A 22,941-nucleotide genomic window follows, 5' to 3' on the forward strand; every position below is an offset into this window, starting at 1 on the left:
GTGTGGAATATTTGTCATTTTCATTGTTTGTAACTCCTCTGTTTTTCTGTTGTCTTTTATACTCTTTTTGCCACGTCTTCTTGTTGTGGTTTTATTTTTATATATTTGCCGTTTTTCAAAAAAAAAAAAAATTAGTTTCGGTTATGAATACATAACTATCAACATAGGACAAGGACGAATTATATAATTTTCACAAAAGTTTATAAAAATAGAAAGAAATTTTATATTCGATAAAAAAATTATTCCCCCTAGAAAAGTATGGAGCTATATTAATAATCTATATTCCCGATGTCTTGTAGGCTGAAACAAATTGACTTTACCTTTCTTCAATGCTTTCCACCTCTCCAACAAGTCCATGCTCACTCACCCTATTTCACACACAAACTCTTATCTCTCTTGGAGTCTTCTACAAACGCCATTACTGTTCCTTCAAGCTTTTTCTTCTTCACTGCAACTTAATACTTGCTGCTCTTCTTGTCGATTCATTTCAAAGGTCAGAGTTCTTACCAAATTAAATCTCAAAATTCCCCAATCTCCAACGGTCATATTTCTTTTGGAGTTTTCTTGATATGTTGTCACCTGCTTTTCTTCTTTCAATCTTCTTGATTCTATGCAACTCCCATTTCATAGTTCATGTGGCTTCTTTAAACGATGAAGGGTACACTCTTTTAACCTTCAAACAGTTGATTACACAAGACCCAGAAGGATCTTTAAACAACTGGAACTATTCCGATGAAACCCCTTGTTCATGGAATGGCATTGCATGCAAGGAACTAAAAGTAATTTCCGTTAGTATTCCCAAGAAAAAGCTTCTAGGGTTCATATCTCCTGTTCTTGGATCTCTCTCTGAGCTCAGACATGTTAATTTGAGGAGCAATAAGTTCATGGGTAGTTTGCCTGTTGAGCTTTTCAGAGCCGAAAAGCTTCAAAGTTTGGTTCTATACGGCAATTCTTTATCTGGGTCTCTCCCAGATGAAATCAGCAGACTTAGTTACCTCCAAACCCTAGATTTATCAAGTAATTTCTTCAATGGGTCGATACCCATTTCATTGATTCAATGTAAGAGGTTAAGAAGTCTTGATCTGAGCCAGAACAATTTCACTGGTTCTCTCCCAAATGGGTTTGGTTCCAATTTGGGTTTTCTCGAAGAACTTAACCTTTCGTTCAATCGATTCTCTGGTTCGATCCCTAAAGATTTTGGAAACTTGTCTAATTTGCAAGGAACTGTCGATTTATCTCATAATTTCTTCAATGGTTCAATCCCATCTAGCCTCGGTAATCTTCCTGAAAAAGTTTACATCGATCTCACTTACAATAACCTGACTGGTCCAATTCCTCAAAACGGAGCTCTCGTCAACCGTGGCCCCACAGCGTTCATCGGAAACACTGGCTTATGTGGTCCGCCATTAAAGAACCTCTGTTCTCCAAACGACGCAAGTTCACCTTCTTCATTTCCATATCTCCCTTCCAACAGTCCTTCCGATTCATCTCCCGAAAAGGGTCGCAAAGGTTTGAGTAAAAGCGGTGTGATTGCTATAATCGTTAGTGATGTGATCGGTATATGTCTCATTGGTTTGATCCTCTCCTATTGTTACTCAAGAATCTGTTTTTGTGGTAGAAAGAAACATGGGAATGAGAAAAAAGGTAAGGGAAGAAACGAGTGTTTGTGTTTTAGAAAAGACGAATCAGAAACATTATCCGAGCATGTTGAACAATATGATCTTGTCGCATTAGATTCACAATTAGGGTTTGATTTAGATGAGCTTTTAAAGGCTTCGGCTTTTGTTTTGGGAAAGAGTGGGATTGGGATTGTTTATAAAGTTGTTCTTGAAGATGGTGTTACTCTGGCTGTGAGAAGATTGGGTGAAGGTGGTTCTCAAAGATTTAAAGAATTTCAAACGGAAGTTGAAGCAATTGGGAAAATCAAACATCCGAATATCGTAACTTTGAAGGCTTACTATTGGTCGGTTGATGAGAAGTTGCTTATCTATGATTATATCCCCAATGGCAATCTTGGCACGGCAATTCATGGTAAATTTTATAGCTTTTGTATTAATTTGTCCTATTGTTATCTATTCCGGTCACACTCTACAAACTCTACAACCTGTTTTGTCATGTGTACCAGACAGTGTAATACATGTCAAACACAATACAACTTGTTCTGATGCAGTCTAATTTGTTGTTGTTTTCAGGGAAGTCCGGGGTGCCATCTTTTGTGCCGCTTGCATGGTCTGCCCGTTTAAAGATAATGAGAGGAGCCGCCAAAGGTCTAGTCTACTTACACGAGTTTAGTCCCAAAAAATACGTCCATGGTGACCTAAAACCATCAAACATTTTACTCGATTCAAACATGGAGGCCCAAATCTCTGATTTCGGCCTCAGCCGCCTCGCCAACATAGCTGGAGGCGGCACACCGGCGGTCCAATCCACCCGGGTGGTGTCAGAAGTCGCTTCCAACACCACCCCAACTGCCGCCACATCTAATACTCCGGCGACTCAGTATCAAGCACCCGAAGCTTTCAAGGTGGTGAAACCTTCACAAAAATGGGATGTTTACTCTTTTGGGGTTGTGTTATTGGAGATGATCACCGGAAAACCGCCAGTGGTGGCGGTGGGGGTGGAGGAGATGGATCTTGTTCATTGGATTCAGATGTGTATTGAAGAAAAAAAGCCGGTTTCAGATGTTTTGGATCCGGGGTTAGGGCAAGATGTTGATAAAGAAGAGGAGATTATAGCGGTTTTGAAGATTGCAATGGGGTGCACTCAAAGTAACCCGGAAAGAAGACCATCGATGAGACATGTTGCTGAGGTATTGGATAGATTGGGTCAAGATTGAATGGAAATGGGAATGGTGGGAAGTGTTGGGTGAGTTTTGGATATTTGGAAAGTAAAAGGGTGTATGGTGTAAATTTGGTGAGGGTAACCAAAGTGAAAAGTGGAGAATGTATTATTTTATTTTGTTTCTTTGCTTGTTGTTCTTTTTCATGCAAACAGTTGGATGTTAATTTTTTAATGTAAATTTTGGAAAACATGTAATTGTGTCATATTGGTCTTGGTAATGGTGCTTCCATTTTACTTTTGACTAATGGTTTTTGTTTGTCTTCGATTGTAACACTCATTAAAACATTAAATTTTTTTATACCTACTTTATTAACTTAAAAGTCATTTCATAAAAAGACTTTTTATACAAGAACCTTTTCTAAAAAAATGTTTATTAACTTAAAAGTCATTTCATAAAAAGACTTTTTATACAGAAACTTTTTAAAAAAAAATGTTTATAAAATGTGTTTGGTTTAACTTTTAAGATTTTTAATAATTAAAAGCCAAAAGATTTATAAAAGCTAAAATCCAAAAGTCACAAAAGTAGGATTTTATGATTTTTAAGAAAAAAAAATTCATGGCAAAAAGTTGATTTAAAAGAACTTTTCTATTTTGCTAAATATTTTTTTGGAATTTTTAAACTTTTTGAAAGTTAAAAGTCAAAAGTTGTTTTAAAAGTAATGTCAAAGACCTTATAAATTGTTTTCTTTATAAGTTATATGTTATACTAGAAATTTATGATTTTAAAAGTTAGAGATATATAAAGACTAGTATCAGTTTGGCTTTTATAAAGTTTCTAGTTTTTTGAATAAAAAGAAAAATCAAGCATTTTCATTTTTTCTTTTTAACTTATTTGGTCTTCTTCCGATCATGAGGAGTATGGGTGCCAGTGAGTCGAGCTATTCATCATCGATCCGTTAAAAGCTTGGTTTGTGATTGAATTAATCAAACTCAAGCTGAGCTCGAACATAAATATAAGGCTCGTTTAAATGAGCCAGAGTTGAGTTTCAACTAGTGAGTTTGCAAGCCTTACCAAGCCATATATATATATATATATATATATATATATATATATATATATATATATATATATATATATATATATATATATATATATATATAGTTCACGAGCCGAACTCGAGCTTCATTGTAACGCTCTGTTCTGAATCGTTTTCTAATGCGAGGTGGTGACTCGAAGATCGGGTATCATTAGGCTTGGGGCCTTTGAGGAAATTAGATTTAGAACAAATTGGGTGTGGGTAGTGTAATTTGGATGATCCGGGAATTCGGATTGTGTTTTGGAGCCAATGGGGTATTTCTGTAAAGTGTCAGTCCGGGCTTTTATGGAAACTGGGTTTCGTTCAGGAAGTTTTAAGGCAAATATGAGTTAATAGAAGTGTAGAGCTTCTCGTTACCTCTTCGTGGATATAAGGATCATCAGAAACGGACTTATAATGAAGGAGATATGGCATTCGGAAGTTGGTAAGATTCAAGGTTAGCCGTGTACGCAGGGCGTACATGTAACATCCCAAAATTTAAGACTAAAAATTTCTTTTAATAAAACATTACTTAAAGCAAAATCATCAATCCAAAACATAATCAGAGTATTAATTTCCAAAAACACATATTCGCTATCAGAGTAAAACATTCCCTGACTGTCTAATCTATGGTGTATGCCATGCGATCACCCCGAGCTCTTCCCTCCGCTACCGAAAGTACCTGAAACCAAAACTGAAAATCGTAAGCACGAAGCTTAGTGAGTTCCCCACCCTACCACATACCATACATAACCACATACTGCACATATTGGGCCACACCCGCTATTCTGGGCCTCGCCCCCTACCTCGGGCCTCGCCCGCTACAACGGCCCCGCCGCTCCAGCCCTCGCCTGGCTTCGAGCCCCGCTCGGATACAGATCTGTTTCACTTAGGCCTCGCCTGTCACTGGGCCTCGCCCGCTAACATATAATAGCACATAAACATATCACATCACATAAGCTAAACATAAACTAACGGATCCTGTCCTAAGGCCTCGCCTATCCTGGGCCTCGCCCTTGTCCTGCTACTGATGAGTCATGGAACCCCATCCATGCTCCTACTGATAGTGAGATACGGGCCCAGCCCACACTCACTCTTTCCCTAACTTGGGCGTCGCCCCTGATATGCTGCTAATGAGATGTTGAACACCATCCACACTCTGCTATTGGTGAGATACAAGATCTCGCCCACACTCACCTCCCTACCAGGCACATACAAGTATCACACAGACAACAAGTATAAACTATCATATAAACCATTCCTTGGGCACCCGCCCGCTATCATTGGACCTCGTCCTGAATATCATACTAGCATATTGTGCCTAGGGCTAACCCCCAGGTCTTCTACTCATAAATACATGGGCCGGCATTGTGGCCTTAGACCCATTCACACAAAGGGAAACTCACCTGCACTTGCTGAGCTTGCTGATAGCCCCTCTAGTTGTTGGCCGACAACTCTCTGAACTCCTGCTCCACTAGCTCCCCGAGCTACCAATATCAATTCAACACTTAGTCTAACTGTCCCTCGAAAGTCAACTAAGTCAACTCTAGTCAAAGTCAACCTTCCAGGTCAACCCTACTCGCCGAGTCTGCCTACTGACTCGCCGAGTTCATATGCTCAGAGTCCTTCCATTCGCGACTTGACTCGCCGAGTCTACCGATTTCCGAGTCCTGATCTGTCCAACTCACCGAGTCTCCACTCGACTCACTGATTCGAGTCTCAACTCGAAGGGTTTGGGGTTTCGCGACTTGACTCGCTGAGTCCAAGAATAGACTCGCCGAGTCCAAGGCAATCTTCAACAGACTCGCCGGGTTGTTCTTCCAACTCGTCGATTTCCTGCCCAACTTCATCCAACTCGCCGAGTCCACCCATGTGACTCGCCAAGTCGCTCCAGTTCTTAATCCATACTTCCAAAGCTCAATTCTCATGTAAAGTTGCAAACTTTACATATAACTAAAGAGATCTAGGCTCAAAACACTCTAGGGCTAGGTTTAAGGACAAAAGGGCTTCACCAACTACTCATCTTCTGATGCTTTACGACATATTGGACCATCCCAACACTAGATCTGAAGTGGCAACAACATATCTAAGTCCCAAACTCGATTTGGGTCTCAAACAACCATAAAACCTCCAAATCTCATAACAAAAATAGATCTAGATGCAAAGGAGGGAAAATAGCAGCTTATTACCTCCAAGATGAACACAAACTGAAGTAGATCTCGGATCTACACCTCTCCTTTGAAGCAACCTTCTTGATCTTCAAGTTCCTTTCTAAAGTTTCCTTCCTCCAAAGCTATTTCTCTCAAATGATGGAAGCTCACACGAAATCTAGGGTTTACAGGTTCTCTAGGATGATATGAAGGCTGAGGGAGGGACATAACTGTAACGCCTGTGTTTCCAGGCTTGCCATTTTTAGCAATGTAATAGTCTAGGTTAACCTTTGTAACCCGTTTTGAAATAATAAGAATGTATTATTTGAGTATTATGTGTTTTGTGCTTAATTGCTTAATTATGTGGTTTGATTAATTAAGAATAAAAATAAGCGTCAAAATTTAAGTGTAAAATAAACTTAATATCTTTGAATAATGTTGTAGTAGTTGAAACGAGGTTTCAGAATATATTTAGAACGCCTAAATCTGACTTCGTATGAGGAAGTTATGATTTATCGAAGTTTCGGCTTAGCGGTGAGCAGCCTGTTTTACTCGATTTGAGATCGAGGGGTTTTTAGCCGAAGCAATCTAAATGAGAATCGAAGATCTCATTGTTGGTATCGAAGCGATAAAAAGTTAGGCGAGAACGGACGTCAAACGAAGAAGTTATGAATTTATAACGAAGTTTTTCTGTCGCGGCCTATTAAAAATAAATAATAAAAATAAAGTCAAAATTAGCCGACGGAGTCTAAACGAAATTTGTAGAGCGTAGTCTCACCTTCGCGTGGATATAAAGAACGTCGAAAACGGAGTTCGTATGAAGAAGATATGAATTTCCGAAATTTATTTAATATTTTGTATTTATTTTTAATCTTTTAATCCGGCATTATCCGAAGACGAGTCACCGGTCCGATCCGACGTACGCCCCGCGTACGCGAGTACGCCCCGCGTACTCCGAAGAGTGTCGACATTTCGGATGACGCATGCAGTGACGATTTCGGAAGCAGTACGCGCTGCGTACTGCAGTACGCCTCGCGTACTTCGAGGCTCCAACCTCCTATAAATAGGAACCGAAGGCAGCCAAGTCTTTTGCCAATTTCCTCTCTTCTCTCTCCTGTTTTGCATCGTTTTGCGTGCCAGAAATATCCCGAAGCCCCGATATCATACTCAAGCCCCGAGGCAAGTCCCGAGATCCCAAATATCCCGAGAAGTGCGGTTCCCAAGTCGAAGCTCTACCCGCGAGAAGTTCGATTTTTGTGAAGATCTTCCAGATCTGCTGAGGATTACTACTTCTGCAAGTCGTAGTACTGTCCGATCATCTTCTGATAAAGTGAGTGTATACTACCTTTCATAAACACGATAATAATACAAGTTTGGTTCGAGTGTATTAAGTATATTGTTGTTTATAAGTGTGAGTGTGTGGTTACTTTCTTCTAACGCATAATTATGAAGTATTTTATACGGAATACGTATTATGTGTATAATTTTTGTGGTTAGGTGTGTGAATGTGTATTCACTTTCTTCTAACTCATAGATATGATTTATTCTCTATGAGATATGTGTTATGTGTGTGTGTGCCTCATCTGTTATGTGAAATATGTGTTGATTAAAGCATGCTATACAGGTTTTTAAACTATGTATACAAAATGTATATTTTATCTACTAATATGTTGGGTAGAACATGGGTAGATAGTTGGTGTGTAATAAACAGATGAGAGGCCTCGTTGTTGTTTAATTTAGTCATCTAGCGGAGTTTAGATGACGACCACTGGCTATTCTAGACAGTCTTGTGGAAACATTAGCAGGTTCGCCACCTGTAGGTGTTAATGAACTCGGGTGTTCATTCGCTGTACTCCATCCCCCTCATGGTTGCCTTATTTGACTTATATTGCTGAGGTACCCCCGAAGCATGTGTTGTCGCCCCGATGAAATATTCTTAGACTAGGTCCCTTATGTTAGTTGTTTTAGGGACATAAAGTGAGAATAACGGGAATGGGTAATTGGGTTATTGTTGGTTGGTGAAAATTAAATATGATTATTTATTGTGGGTTGAAAACCCTATATGCTCACCAGGCTCCCAAGCCTGACCCACTCAGTTTTAATTGTATTACAGGAAGTGGCGCAAGGGCATGAGATGGATGAACCATCAGTTGTTTTGATTACAAGTCTGTATATGTATATATTTGTTGAATGACTTGTAATGTATTCGTTTATGCTTATTGGTCTGTATCGGAACATGACACCCCGAGTTTTGATTATAATGAAAATACATTTCTTTTATGAAATGCTTTGGTAAACATTGTTTTATCATGTTTTGTTTTTGGGAACAAATTCCGCAACCCTTTCAAATCAAAAGGATTTACTCTGAAAATATTTTTAAAGCATAAATGAAAAACGGTCTTTTCTGGCCGAGATTTTGGGGATGTCACAATAACACCCTTTATATAGGATACAACTCCCGGGATTAGGGTTTTCCTCGTTCAGACTAGACTCACCGAGTCCCCTTAGCCGACTCGCCGAGTCAGTCACTTACTCCTCGACCCGGATCCCGCTCGGACTCGCCGAGTTCCTCCTTGGACTCGACGAGTAGGCCCTTTAACTTAGGGTTTCCTTTCCTTTCTTTTCCTTCCTGATTTTGGGTGTTACAACTCTCCCCCACTTAAACTAAACTTCGTCCTCGAAGTTTGCTATGGCAAACCGCCTGCGATCTGCTTCCAATACTCTACTTATTAATCCAACACCCGCTGTGTACCTTCGCTGGCCTTTCGCCCGGTCCTCCTGACGACCATTAGTCCTTGCGGATAATAATTTTGGGTCAAACCTGACCTTGAACATTCTGGAAACACAACTTACTCAACCGAAAATCCTTCTGGTACTCTCCGAGTACTGCAACTGAACCCATAGTGGTTCACCCCCTCTTTCCTTGTGCGTTATCTTGCCTTCCCAAGGCAATGCTCCATAGCCAACTATTTCCTTTGTCACTGTGAAGGTCCTATCCTTCACCAAATCCATTACTCCTGCTACCTCCAGTATGGGTCATTATTGATGGGTTTTATCCATAAGAACATCCTTTGTGCTCATCCAAACCCTAATGCTTGGATCTAGGTTTCTCTATTGTACATGCAATTCATCCAAGACTATAAACCCTAGATCTAGGATATGATAACCAATATAACATACGAATAAGGATTTAGATCATACCTTGATTGTTATGTAGCAATAACAATCTCAAATCCTTCTTGTATTGACTTTAGAAAGCTTAGAGTCACAAATGTCACTCCTCTAATGGTTCACAAACACCAAGATCAAGAGGATGAAGAAGAGAAGAGAAGGAGGCTGCCCAAGACGTGTGGAAACCCTAGAAGACAAGTTCACCACGTTTTTGGGGCATAAGGGTTCTTTAAGTAGTGAGGCTATTAGGGTTATCTAACAAGGAAACCCTAATTTGGATGCTTAAGCCCTAAGCAACCCATGGGCTCCTTCCTTAAAGGCCTTGGACGATTTCTAATGGGTTTCCCCATAGAATTCGTCCACCCCTTTAATATAGAGTCCATTAGCTCAATATTCAACTATCATACAATTGACAGTTCTAGTCCCTTAGTTTAATTAATGTCTTTTAGTCACAAACTTAATTCTTATTAATTCTTGACTAATATTAATTAAACAATATGATTTCTCCTTTAATATATTATTCTCATAATATATTAATAAATCATAATTAATCCTTTCTCTCCATTATTCATCATATCAAGTTGCTTTGGTGAAGGCAACCCAAAAGGACCATGCACCATCGGGTCAAGTACATACCAAAATAGTTATGGACTTAGACACTAATCCAACAGTCTCCCACTTGGATAAGTCTAATAACTATTCTGCGTATGACTTCAGATCCTGATCTGCAATCGTAGCTTTCCAAAGCCGCTGTCAACTCTAATCTTATCAGATACGTGTGTCCTTAAGATAAGGGATCATATATTCCTCCATTCTAGATATCGTATAGACTGAGACATGGATCTAAATCATTCTCTCTGTCTATGTGCTGTTTCTCGAATTCAGATTTATGATGAATGACAACTGACTACTGTTGAACACATCAATTTAGTCCCGGCTTGGCCAAGCACTTAGGTGCCATTACTAAATCATCGAGGGGCCCACATATATCGCTTTTATCCTACTTTGAATAAAAGGAACAGATAAACTTTGACTCAATGCTCGCTTGCACTCACTCACCGAATCACACACAAAAATATATTTTATAACACCAAGTTACTGGTGCGTTTACATATTATCAATGTGCAACCGACTCGCAAGATACAACTCACACATCTCGGTTTCAAGAATATAAAATGTTATCGTCTCACCAATCACTCGTGATAAAATCCATGAAGTGATCCAAGTGAGCGTGGGTTTAATCCAATGCTCAAATCATATTCATAAGCACTCATGAACGTTGCAGCAAACATTTGCTTATGTCTAATGCTCTTTAGACAATCCACACACCAATTCACGACAGTCTTCATTCATATCTACTTCCAACATATGAACGACTGTGGCCCGTTTGAATAATTTGACTGTTCTAAACCAATTAAATTATTCAGGAAGTCAAAACATGCAAAGTGAAACACAAGAATAATACTAATCCCATATGCCCTCAAACCTTTGAGTATAAATAAAACACCTTTTATTTATCACCATATCGATTACTCATTATTTGTTGTTTCGGGTAATCAACTTCTTACTTGAATTATTACTACACTTGTCTCATGCTCTTAGCATGCACACAATGTTTACCTATGGTTCTTACTTTGTGAAATAGATCAAATGAACACGTTTCCAATCATACTCATTTCACAACTCCTAATCCTTTCCACAAGTGAAAGAATATCAAATTCTTGCCACTTATAGAATATGCTACATTCTAACATTTTATGCAATGATCCTTTCGTAATGTCACTGCACTAAAGTCACAATGACTATTGCCAATGAAATTACAAAGTCCTCTATCGGAGACTGTTACAAGACAATTCCATAGATGTGATGTCTCTCACTCAAAGTACATTCCTTTGAACATCCTTTTGCATGAAAGTTTCTAATCTAGACATAGATTCTCAATATCCAACTCCCAATATGGAAACATTTCCATATTTTCCATATGACAACTCATTCTTAATAGAATCTTTTCTATTCATAATAACGTCGATATGGTCCATCAAATACTATACTTCCAACTACTCACAAGCGACCAATCCTCGGCGAACTTTGGATTGTCCTTTGATAGTTGTTTAATTATCTTAGTCAAAACCGATTCTTGTCCTTTTTCCCTCTAAATGCACTAGTCATTTGAAAAAATTTAGAATGGTCAAATATTATAGCATTTGCAATCAATCATATACCCGAAGCGTATGGGACACGATGCATAATGTCTTACATAAAGATTTGATACTTTATCAATCTTCTGCCATAATATTTTGTGTGCTACGTTCTCACAATTCGAATTATGAAGAGGAATGCCGTAATCATAATCGAAATTTAAGAACACACTATGTATCCTTGACTAAGTTTATTAACATTCCACAACCTAAGCCTTTAGATTTGAAATGAAGCATAATATTCTCTCCCTTAATTATAGCAAAACAACTATTCAACCCTTACAACTTTGCAAAGTATGACTCTTGTTTTCTATAATTAATATTGCTAACTTGCAATACTTGCCTTAATAATCATGCAATCATAACATTTATGCTCCCACTATCACGATGATTATTACAAACATAACACTTATGCTCCCACTAGCTTTGACATGTATTCAGAAACAACTTAACTTTCAGAAAAAACAATGCCTATTGAATTTCTTTAAGTTCATATTTCCAATACCCAATGCTTTGATAATCTTTTATCAAGGCTTCTTAAAATTATACACCTTTGCCTTAGATAGTTTATATGTGTGTCTTAAACAATTTAGACTAATTTCCAAATCTCATAATTCGAATCGTGGAAAGGGATACCGTAACCATAATCGAATTCGAGAATACAGTTTTCACAATCACTATCTTCTTAAAATCGTCCTTAGTGAAAGCATTTCCTCATAGTCATTTTCATGAAGGAGGGAATCTTATGACACATAGATTTTAATGGTGTATGTGTTCCTATCCATGTGAATTTGTCAAAACCAAAGTTTGCGACAAATCCAAACTCATATGGACCGAACTCTTAATCTTGATTTCTTGCCTCATGGTAACACGGCTGCCCACCATGTCTTCCAAGTAGTTAAGTAGATCACCTTTTTCTATCAATATACTTTCAATTGATCAAGGTCCTTGCCTTTCATGCATTCAAATGAGAACTCATAGGGCTCACATGCATAATTAACTTAATTGGAACGGCACAGAAACAAGGTAATGTCAACACGATAGGTTGTAAACCTCTACTCGTGTGCCAGTGATGATCGATAAGGTTTATTCTTGATTTGTTCTTGAAACCTTTCAAGACCATTAAGACTCCCACTGACTCCTTGACATATAAGATTCTCTTGTCAATAAACATTTCTTGACAAACAAATATTCAAGAGTTAGTGTAGCTTTTATCAAGACAAAACATTTCATAAAATTGGTCCTAGTTGGTCTTTGTCTTATCCAAGACATCACAACTTTCCAATTTCAAATGTAGGAGAATAGGAAAGCCTTTTTCCAAATTCTACATTTGATGAATGTTATAAACCTTTTTAAGACTTGTCACTCAATATTACAATCTTAACTCTAAGACTTCTTTTGGAATGAAGTATGATTGACTTCTTGATTTAACCATTTCTTCAATTCTTGATTTCTCTTCTTATACGTACACTTGTACTAAGACTTATTTAGAGGATTAATTGAAATATGGTTCTTAATCATTAAGACATATCATAAAGTATAAAAGGTACTCTCCCTTCTTCTTAGAATAGAGAAACTTTTATCTTTCTGCCTACTTGATTCTTTTATTCGTTCTGCTATTGATTTAAACTTTTTTCAATCAATTCAGAATTACACTTAATCTTATAAGTGTAATCATATTTACTAATCCTTTAGTAAATCATGGCGAATATCTTTGTTACCCTTGTGGTGGACTTGATCAACACACAACTTTGTGTACTCGATCTCCTAGTCCTTCACTTGACACTTTGTCAACGAATTAGTCTAATTTCCAAATATGAAATTTCTCATTCATCGTGCAATCAAGTTGCATGATTCCAAGTTTCTGTCCAATTGAAACTTGGGCGATGTGAAACTCTCCCTATTTGGTAAATTCTTGACATTTCCACTATTAACATAATTAAGAATCACATCCATTTGTTGTAGAAATATGCAAACATCAATTTTTCATAACGATTTCATTGCAAGGAAATAAATAAATAAATAAATGAGTCAAAACAAAATTTATTTTATTCATAAAAGCAGTGGAAAACATTTGTCCTTACAATGTAAAATCAACTGAAAACTATGTAGTCAAAAGGAAAAATTTCTAACAACTCTATCATAACTTTCTAAGCTCAAAATCTAATCTTCAAATCCATGCGATCGAGATCCATTTCTTCGTGATTAGACTCATCTTGCTTTTCATCAAGCTTCCTCTCTTTTCATTGATCCTGCAAAACATTCAAATGTAATCTCATCACATTATGTATTAATAATTAACGAATAGGAACTTAATGGAGTTAGATAGTGGATTTTACCTGAAGCACAGCCATACTCTTTGACTCTCCCATCTTCTGGACTCTTCAAGTTCTTAGGGCAGGCTTGTATCCAATGCCCTTTCTCTTGGCAGCAAATGCAGGTCGGTTCTCCTAGAACGTCCTCGGAAGCATGGTTGGTTGACTTTCCCAACAAATATGCTCCATTGCTTTGCCAAATCATTTATGATTCAGCAGCAATGAGCATGTAAGTTAGGTCAATGAGGTTATCGTCATGATCCATCATACAATACTTTCTTTTGAACTCATTATATGATTCAGGAAGTGACTGCAGAACCCAGTTCACAGCTGACTTATCAGGGAATGACGCACCCAACATTATCAACCTATCAATGTGTGATTTCATTCCTAGAACGTGGGCACACACGGGTTTACCATCTTCATGTTTCATTTCCAATAGGGCTTTAGTGACATTGAACCTTTCGATTCTTCGATCTTGTGGGTTATGGAGAATAATTGGAGGAGGAGGAGGAAGTGAAGCATGATTTCTTGTTCCTCGATCGAATCGTGGAATATCATCTTCATGTGGAATGCTTGTTCCACGGGATTTGGGAAGACCATAGTTGTCGTACTTTGACATCTACAAAACGGGAGAAGACAAATTCAAGTTAGTTGATTGATTGAGTCCTTAATAAATCACCCAAATGAGATATTAAGGCTAGGACCCAACACAATACGCTACAACCTATAAAAGGGATGTCGTAATCTAGTTGCAGAATATTTGAAGGTAAGTGAATGACGATTCACTAATTTCCACCATGAAAAACGAAAAAGAAATTTAAGTTTTAAATCTATGAAAACTCCTAGATCCTTTGATATTCATTGAACATTTCAATGGCATGTTTAAATCTCGATATGCCCCTCTAGTTTGTGACTGGGATGCCGAGGATCACAAAGCGGGTGTGAATAACCATGCAAACTTACATGGTGCCCCCACATGTTACAATCACCTATTCGATGTGCCGGTAAACCACACACGTTCCACCGAACTATGACAAACATTGAGTCACCCTTTGCTACCTTTGCTTAGAACCATTTAGTGTGTCGGTAAACCACACACGCTCCACTAACGTCTTTGCAAGGGTACATAGTGTAATTTCATGGAATTGCATCAATTCACTTTTGCCTAAAGTAACTAAGATTGGGAATTTGTAAAACATTAAGTTACTTTTGTACTTCATTATACTTATAATGGAAGGTTCTGTCCTATCCTACCCGTTCGGCTAACGACCCTCCACTAGTCAAGAGTGCGGTGGGTAAGAGTGGATACCCATTCAATCGCCATTTTATAAGCAATTTACTTAAACACCCCTTATAGACCGGCTTCGTGAATGAGGCCTACTAACAGTAAGACTGACTTTTACTCATACATATATATAATGTTAGACTTTTAATGTTATATAGTATAGGGTGTATTTTACACTTTTAAAATACTAGGTGGTCAATATTAACAATTATACTTTTAATTCAATTAAATTGTAAACCAAAACTTTATGGATTTATTAAACCTCTTTTAATTATACACCTTAATTAATTAATAAAACCATAAGGGTGTGATATGAACTTTTCAAAACATCACAAGGGTTTTAGAATTTAACATTCCTAAATTAAACTTTTAATCAACTTTTAAATTCCAAAACTTGAGGGCAAGTTTTGAAACATTTCAAAACATTAGGGTTTAGAATTTAAATATACATCAAAATTAAACTTTTAATCAAAATTTAAATTCCAAAACTTGAGGGCAAGTTTTGAAACCTTTTCAAAACATTAGGGTTTCAACTATTTAAATTTCAAAACTTTTGATTTCAAATTTAAACTATAAAACCTAAAGGGGGAAAATTGAAACTTTTCATAACACAAGGATCAAATAACAAATAATATAAATTAAACAATTAATTTCATCATTATCTATATTTGACCTAATTTCAATTTCTTGCAAAATAAGTTACCCAATTAATACAAATAATCAACTATAATCATATAAAGAAGTTATTATCTAATCAATTGGTAATTATCTTTTGTTTAATCAAGGATATACTCATAAATATGTATAAAATCGGATTTTAATGATCTAAAACAGATAAGGAAAGTATCCATGAGAAAAACAGCAAGAAATCCCGAAATCCCCTTTTTCTAACACTCGAACTCGCCGAGTACCCCTATGAACTCGCCGATAGGGGCCTACTCGCCGAGTCCACAATGGGACTCGCCGAGTTCATTAGGCAGACTCACCAAAATCGAATTTTGCAACTTGAACAAACATACAAGGCATCAATACAATAGAAACCAATCAAGGCTCTAATACCACTGATGAGTTTTAGCCATAAGAATATCCTATGTGCTCATACAAACCTTAATGCTTGGATCTAGGTTTCTCTATTGTACATGCAATTCATCCAAGACTATAAACCCTAAATCTAGCATATGATAACCAATATAACATATGAATAAGGATTTAGATCATACCTTGATTGTTATGTAGCAATAACAATCTCAAATCCTTCTTGTATTGACTTTAGAAAGCTTAGAGTCACAAATGTCACTCCTCTAATGGTTCACAAACACCAAGAGCAAGAGGATGAAGAAGAAAAGAGAAGGAGGCTGCCCAAGATGTGTGGAAACCCTAGAAGACAAGTTCACCACGTTTTTGGGGCATAAGGGTTCTTTAAATAGTGAGACTATTAGGGTTATCTAACAAGGAAACCCTAATTTGGATGCTTAAGCCCTAAGAAACCCATGGGCTCCTTCCTTAAAGGCCTTGGACGATTTCTAATGGGGTTCCCCATAGAATTCGTCCACCCCTTTAATATGGAGTCCATTAGCTCAATATTCAACTATCATACAATTGACAGTTCTAGTCCCTTAGTTTAATTAATGTCTTTTAGTCACAAACTTAATTCTTATTAATTCTTGACTAATATTAATTAAACAATATGATTTCTCCTTTAATATATTATTCTCATAATATATTAATAAATCATAATTAATCCTTTCTATCCATTATTCATCCTATCAAGTTGCTTTGGTGAAGGCAACCCAAAAGGACCATGCACCATCGGTTCAAGTACATACCAAAATAGTTATGGACTTAGACACTAATCCAACAATTATCGCCAATATCCACTGGGCATTTCTTTCTACTATAATTTGGTGTCGAGCACCCCACGATCAACTAACTGAATTCCACCATAGACTGCTTACCAACACTGCTACTGACTGGAAATTTCTGTCGACCCTTATCTGCCTTCCGGATGAACCGAGACCACGCTGGTCCCTACTGTTCTAACAATATCTGGATTGTCGGCTCCCACCGGTCGCTAGTCCCAACACAACTCCTAGTCGCTCCCAGCGACCTCCGAAGAAACTTCGACCACCTATAACTGCTCAATCTATTCTGCCATTCAGGCACTACAATCCAGGGATCCTCGATCCCTTGTCCTGACACTAAGGTCCCTACCAGGTCCCACCTGTGCTGCTAAAAATCACGGGCCTCGCCCACGGTTCTCACCCGCCTCTATCCTTCTAGTCCCACTTGTCTAACCACTCTCGCTCGGGCCTCGCCCACGGGTCTCGCCCAACCATACTACTGATCAACCCTGCTCTTAGGTCTCACCTATACTGCTACTCTCATACGGGCCTCGCCCACGGGTCTCTCCCAACTATATCCTGGAGCAGCCTCTCCCAAGGTCTCACCTCTCTAGGGCTATACAGGCAACTCCCTACTATTCTCATCCACTACCCATTCCTGATCCCTATCTGATCACTAGGAGATAAGGGCCTCGCCCCAACTCCGCTAGCGAAGCTACTATGGAATGCTACGACTTACCCGCAGTCATACATCACCTTCCCTTTCTGACTGCTAGTGAATGCTACGGATGCCCCGTAGTCTTATAACACCTTCCACCACTAACCGCTGCTGGAAAAAGTTGCGGCTCTCCCACCGCTCTACCATGTTCTACATGATGCCCCTGCAACTGTCTACTAACACGAAATCATCCCATGTTATCTGTCCTCAAGAACTTCATTCCGACTCACTCGAGTCCTACAGGCGATCCTCCAACCTGAATTCCCAACCACGTACTAACCATCACCATTACACGCACTAGCTGATGGGGAGTTTCTCACACTCCCAACCCTGAACTCCTCAATCCATCAAACGTTGTACTACTTCTTTTCCTTCTCGGAGATCGCGTATTCATTCTGGATCTACGTGCTTTTACCCTTGTACACTCAGAGGATTCTCCCCCACTTCGATCCTGCTTACACTTCGCTGCTTAATGCTCGAAAAGAAATCCCAATCCTTGCTACCATTCTATAATCAGTCTACTGAGGAATCCCAAGCTTACCATAGCTAGGAATCTAACCAGTCCATTTCTAAAACTATACAGTTCCTTACTAGCGAGACATACCATGTCCCTCCCAGGCGTGCTACAGTTACTGCATCCTAAGTAACCTTCTCCAATAGAGCCCATCCCTTAACTACCATTCAAATATCCAAGGTATGCATATGGCATATAACTCGATCACAATCAAGCCGCACAAAAGTAAAATACTCATACCGATAATGATGCAGAACCATAACAATACAATCATGTTGTAACACCCCAAATTCTGGTATGTTATTTAAATATTTATTTTTCAAGATTCAAGAGGAACTCGACGATTCAATAGCCAGACTCGTCGAGTAGAGTCGGGATTTTGAGCACGTTTAAGTTGGCTACTCGGCGAGTCCGCCAGTCTGGATGAAACCCTAATTTCAAGGGTTTGCACCCTTTTTAAACAACTTTTTGGGACCTCAAGTCAGCCCCCATCACCCCTAGAGTATCCTTCTCGAAACCCTAGAACTCTCTTAGCTTTTTGTGTGTTTTGGTGTGATTCTTTGAAGATCTTGAGAGAAGAAGGAAGGTAGATCAAGAGGAGAAGAAGGAGATCCAAGATCTTTTTGGTATTTCAGAATATAGTGAGGTATAACTCGACCCTTTTCTGTTTCTATGCTTTAATCCCCTTTGGAACGCCATTAAAGTTATTCCTGAACCATTTCTTGGCTTGGTAGTAGCATAGAGGACTCATTGAGATGTATAGCCTTCGGATCTAGCTAGGGTTGAGTTCCATAAGCTTAGATCTAGTACCTTTATGGAGCCATTTTGCATGAAAGCTCTAGATCTACTCTTATAGTGTGATTTGAGCCTTAAAACCTTCATTTGATGTTATTTACACGTAAAGTTGGAAACTTTACGTGTTAATCAAGCCTTAAGAACCCAGATCTATGAATGGAATGAACTGATTTCAAGCAGAATCAAGTATATAGTGATTGCATGTATAGGACTCGACGAGTTGTTCTTCAGACTCGGCGAGTCGAGTCGCGAGTCCCCTGTTTTCCCCTTTTCGAGTTATGCCGAGTGGAACCAGTGAGTGAGAGATGGACTCAGTGGGCTAGAGGTTAGAATCATTCGTGGAAGAACTCGACGAGTCAATGCCATGACTCGGCGAGTCCAAGGAAATCTTCATGCCTCAAGAACATACTCGATGAGTTATTCATATAACTCGGCGAGTCACAGTCAGAGTGTTCATATGTTGAAGGACAACTCGACGAGTTGTTCATACAACTCGGTGAGTCGGATGCAGATTGACTGAGTGTTAGTTTCGAAGAGGAACTCGTCGAGTCTATGCCAAACTCGACGAGTAGTAACGGGCTAAAGCAAGAAAGTGAGAGTAAGGAATCGACGAGTTGGTGACCCAACTCGACGAGTCAGGTCAACTGAATGTTGACTTTGACCTAGGGTAAGATAGTCTTTTTACCCTCAGTATTATTATCAGTATTTGATTGCGGATACTCATGGGAATTCTAGCCGAGGTGAAGCCGGAGCCGCAGCAGACAGAATCCGGAGCAGTTCTTTCAGCAGCTAAGCTACGAGGTGAGTTTCCTTCCAGTAGGAACGGGTCTAAGGCCACAATGCCGGCCCGATTAATTAGTAGTAGTTTCTGGACATCGGTCCGATGCAGTAGTTAGAATGTTTGATGCCTTTGTGGCTCAGACAGGTTTTGTGTGTTATGTGTTTTGGGTATGGCTCGACTCAGTATGCAGTCCATGTTGTTATGATAGTTGATATGTGTATGCTATGTTATGTTCAGTAGTTCCGGACTTCGGTCCGATGCAGTCAGTTCCGGGCTTAGGCCTGATGCAGTTAGTTCCAGACTTCGGTTCGATGCAGCTAGTTCCAGACTTCGGTCCGAGGCAGTTAGTTGCGGACTTAGGTCCGATGCAGAGGGCAGGGCCCTGGTTAGTTCTAGACTTCGGTCTGATGCAGTTTCCGGGCTTCGTTCCGAAGCAGTGGGCGGGGGCCCAGTAGTTGTTTATATGTTTGTTTGATATAGGGTAGTTTGGGGGGAGCTCACTAAGCTTTGTGCTTACAGTTTCAGTTTTGGTTTCAGGTACTTCCGCAAGTAAAGGGAAGAGCTCGGGATGATGGCATCGCACACACCACAGCTTCAGCTTTATTCCTGGGAGTTTTGTTCAGATATTTAGACATGATTTGATACAGTTTTTGATACGACACCTTTACTATGGCTTTTGAGATACCCGACGTATGGGTTTTATTATATGACATTCAGTGTTATGACTTTTATTATTATCTAAAAAAATTTGGGTCGTATTTTGGGATGTTTCACATACGCAAATAAAAGAACTGAAAACGGGAGTTGCATACCTGCAACGCCCGATGCTGCTTGTGACTCCAAGGTAGTCATCTGAAAATCCCTGCCTCCAACCGCAGGCGCCTTTGCATGGCCCTTACGACCGTCTGTGATCCTCAATGTTGCAGGGGCAGGTGCCATCACCCATCCTGCCGGAAGCAAACTGGGGCACTGGGCCTTCTTGTGGCCCCGCTGATTGCAGTGAAAGCATATCAAGTCTGATCCCTGTGTGGTGGTAACAGTACAATCTCTGCTAAAATGACCAGTCCGACCGCACTTGAAGCAGCCAGACTCACCACTGCTACCACTCCTACACGCGCCCCCATGCGCCCTGCCACACTTCCCGCACCGGCTACGGTCCTGATAATCCCTCGATCTCGAATCCGATCCCTTGGGCCTTTTGCCCGAGCCCATGGCTGCCTGAACCTCATCCGGCTTCCTCTTCCGGATCTGATCCAAATCAATCTCTCTCTCTCTCTCTCTCTCTCTAGCTCGCGCGATCACATCCTCCAACGTTTTGCAGTTGGACCTGCTCACAAACTGCCTGATGTCATCCCTAAACATCTCATGGTATTATGCCTTCTTCATCTCCTCATCCACGACATACTGCGGTACAAGAAGAGCCCTCTCCCTGAACTTGGCGGTGATCTTTGCCACAATCTCAGTGGTCTGCGTCAAATCCTGAAACTCCCATGCCAACTGTTGCACCTCAATAATCGGCGAAATCGCTCCATGTCATCGCGTCCAACGCAGCATCATCCCCCAAAGCATGACCGATCTCCTCCCACCAATCCCTCGCTCTGTCCTTCAGAAGACAGGAGGCGAGTCTGACCTCGTCCTCCTCAGGACACCGGCTCGTACGGAATGCGTTGGCAACATCAGCCAACCATCTGCTGCCAGCGATGGGGTCCCTAGCCCCATGATAATCTGGTGCCCCGGAAGCCCTGAACTCTTGAAATGTCAAAGTACGCGCTCCCATCAAAGCCATCATCTCGGTACGGAAGGCTCCCAGCCTCTCATCCAAAATCTCCAGTATACCCTCCTTGACCGTGCCAAAGATCATAGGAGTCTGATCTAGAATACTGCGCGTAACCTCCACTGATATTAACTCCCTCATTCGCTCCTCGAGCTGCTCGGCTCCTGAACCCAAGCATGATCCCTCTCCGGTGCTTGATCCGCCCACTGGCCTCTCTCGCAACGTCACCATGCTGGAAATATACCACAACCACTATCAGAATACTTATCACTGCTGCGAGACCAAACACACGCACTGCCAGGTTCCCGGTCTTGTCTCGGCCTTTCCCGAATTGAGTACGGATCCTCTGCTTTCAGTAGTACGGGCCCAAACTACCTTCCACATCTATCCGTACTTTCCTCAAGAATTGCTTCGACTCCAACAGGTTCCTTCTCCACTACTACTGCTCCCAACACTAACTCATCCTAGGCTTACCCTAGGGAACCTCCGACTCAACTCAAACCAGTCCTCAGCTGCTGAAGGCCTCCTTGTGATGCCAATTAGCCATCACCTGAATACCATCACATGTGATGAGGCTCGGATAATCCTTCGAGTAAAAGACTCGTCCCTACCACGGTTGGAATCAGACAAGAGTTGCGCAATAGGGCCAAATCCAGTACTCTGAGATTAATCAACCCTGATCACATGTGACGTGACGTATTCACCTAATGGCTAACTACCATCACTCAGAATCCCACAATGCACAAAGCAAGCAGCATTCAGACAAGGGAAAATCTAACCATAACATACTAAAGCAATCATATCCACATAGCAAGAATCTATACTAGCATGCAACACAAACTCATAAACTCAGGCATAACCTAAACAGGCTATCCTACTACTGTCTAATCAGCACTATCATGCAGCTCAAGCACATATAATAGGCACATAAGGCATCCTCCCTAGATCCTTAGTCCTAATCTAGCATGTTGTTCTACTAACTGATAATCATAACATAAACTTGTATGGGTATTTTGGGGTACTTACTTGAGCTTTGCTGATTGCATGCACCACGCCTCTTTTTTCTTTTCAAACTTCTTTTCTTTCTGAATTCTTTTTGCTTTTCTAAAACTGTTTTTGTTTCTCAAACTCTTTTTACAAAACTGTATTTTCATTTTGAAAACTTCCATACCAATTCCTTAGTTTGAGTTCAGACGCACCCGAGAGTACGTTCGAATCCCTCAAACCAAGGCTCTAATACCAACTTGTAACATCCCGAAATTCAAGACTAAAAATTTCTTTTAATAAAACATTACTTAAAGCAAAATCATCAATCCAAAACATAATCAGAGTATTAATTTCCAAAAACACATGTTCGATATCAGAGTAAAACATTCCCAGACTGTCTAGTCTATGGTGTGTGCCATGCGATCACCCCGAGCTCTTCCCTCCGCTACCGAAAATACCTGAAACCAAAACTGAAAACCGTAAGCACGAAGCTTAGTGAGTTCCCCACCCTACCACATACCATACATATCCAGATACTGCACATACTGGGCC

At 39.8% G+C, this 22,941-nt stretch overlaps 1 protein-coding gene across 1 annotated transcript; it reads left to right on the forward strand.

The window, feature by feature from the left end:
• Positions 1 to 286: 286 nt before the first annotated feature.
• LOC145066498 (Leucine-rich repeat protein kinase family protein) lies at positions 287 to 3,044 on the forward strand. Its single transcript, XM_079013773.1, has 2 exons — positions 287 to 2,031; positions 2,193 to 3,044. The coding sequence occupies exons 1-2, from the start codon at positions 570 to 572 to the stop codon at positions 2,834 to 2,836; spliced, it is 2,106 nt and encodes a 701-aa protein (XP_078869899.1). The 5' UTR covers positions 287 to 569; the 3' UTR covers positions 2,837 to 3,044.
• The last annotated feature ends 19,897 nt before the right edge of the window (positions 3,045 to 22,941 follow it).

This window comes from Lactuca serriola, chromosome 8 (assembly GCF_051521515.1).
Source record: "Lactuca serriola cultivar US96UC23 chromosome 8, Lser_US96UC23_V15, whole genome shotgun sequence".
Classification (NCBI taxonomy): Eukaryota; Viridiplantae; Streptophyta; class Magnoliopsida; order Asterales; family Asteraceae; genus Lactuca; species Lactuca serriola.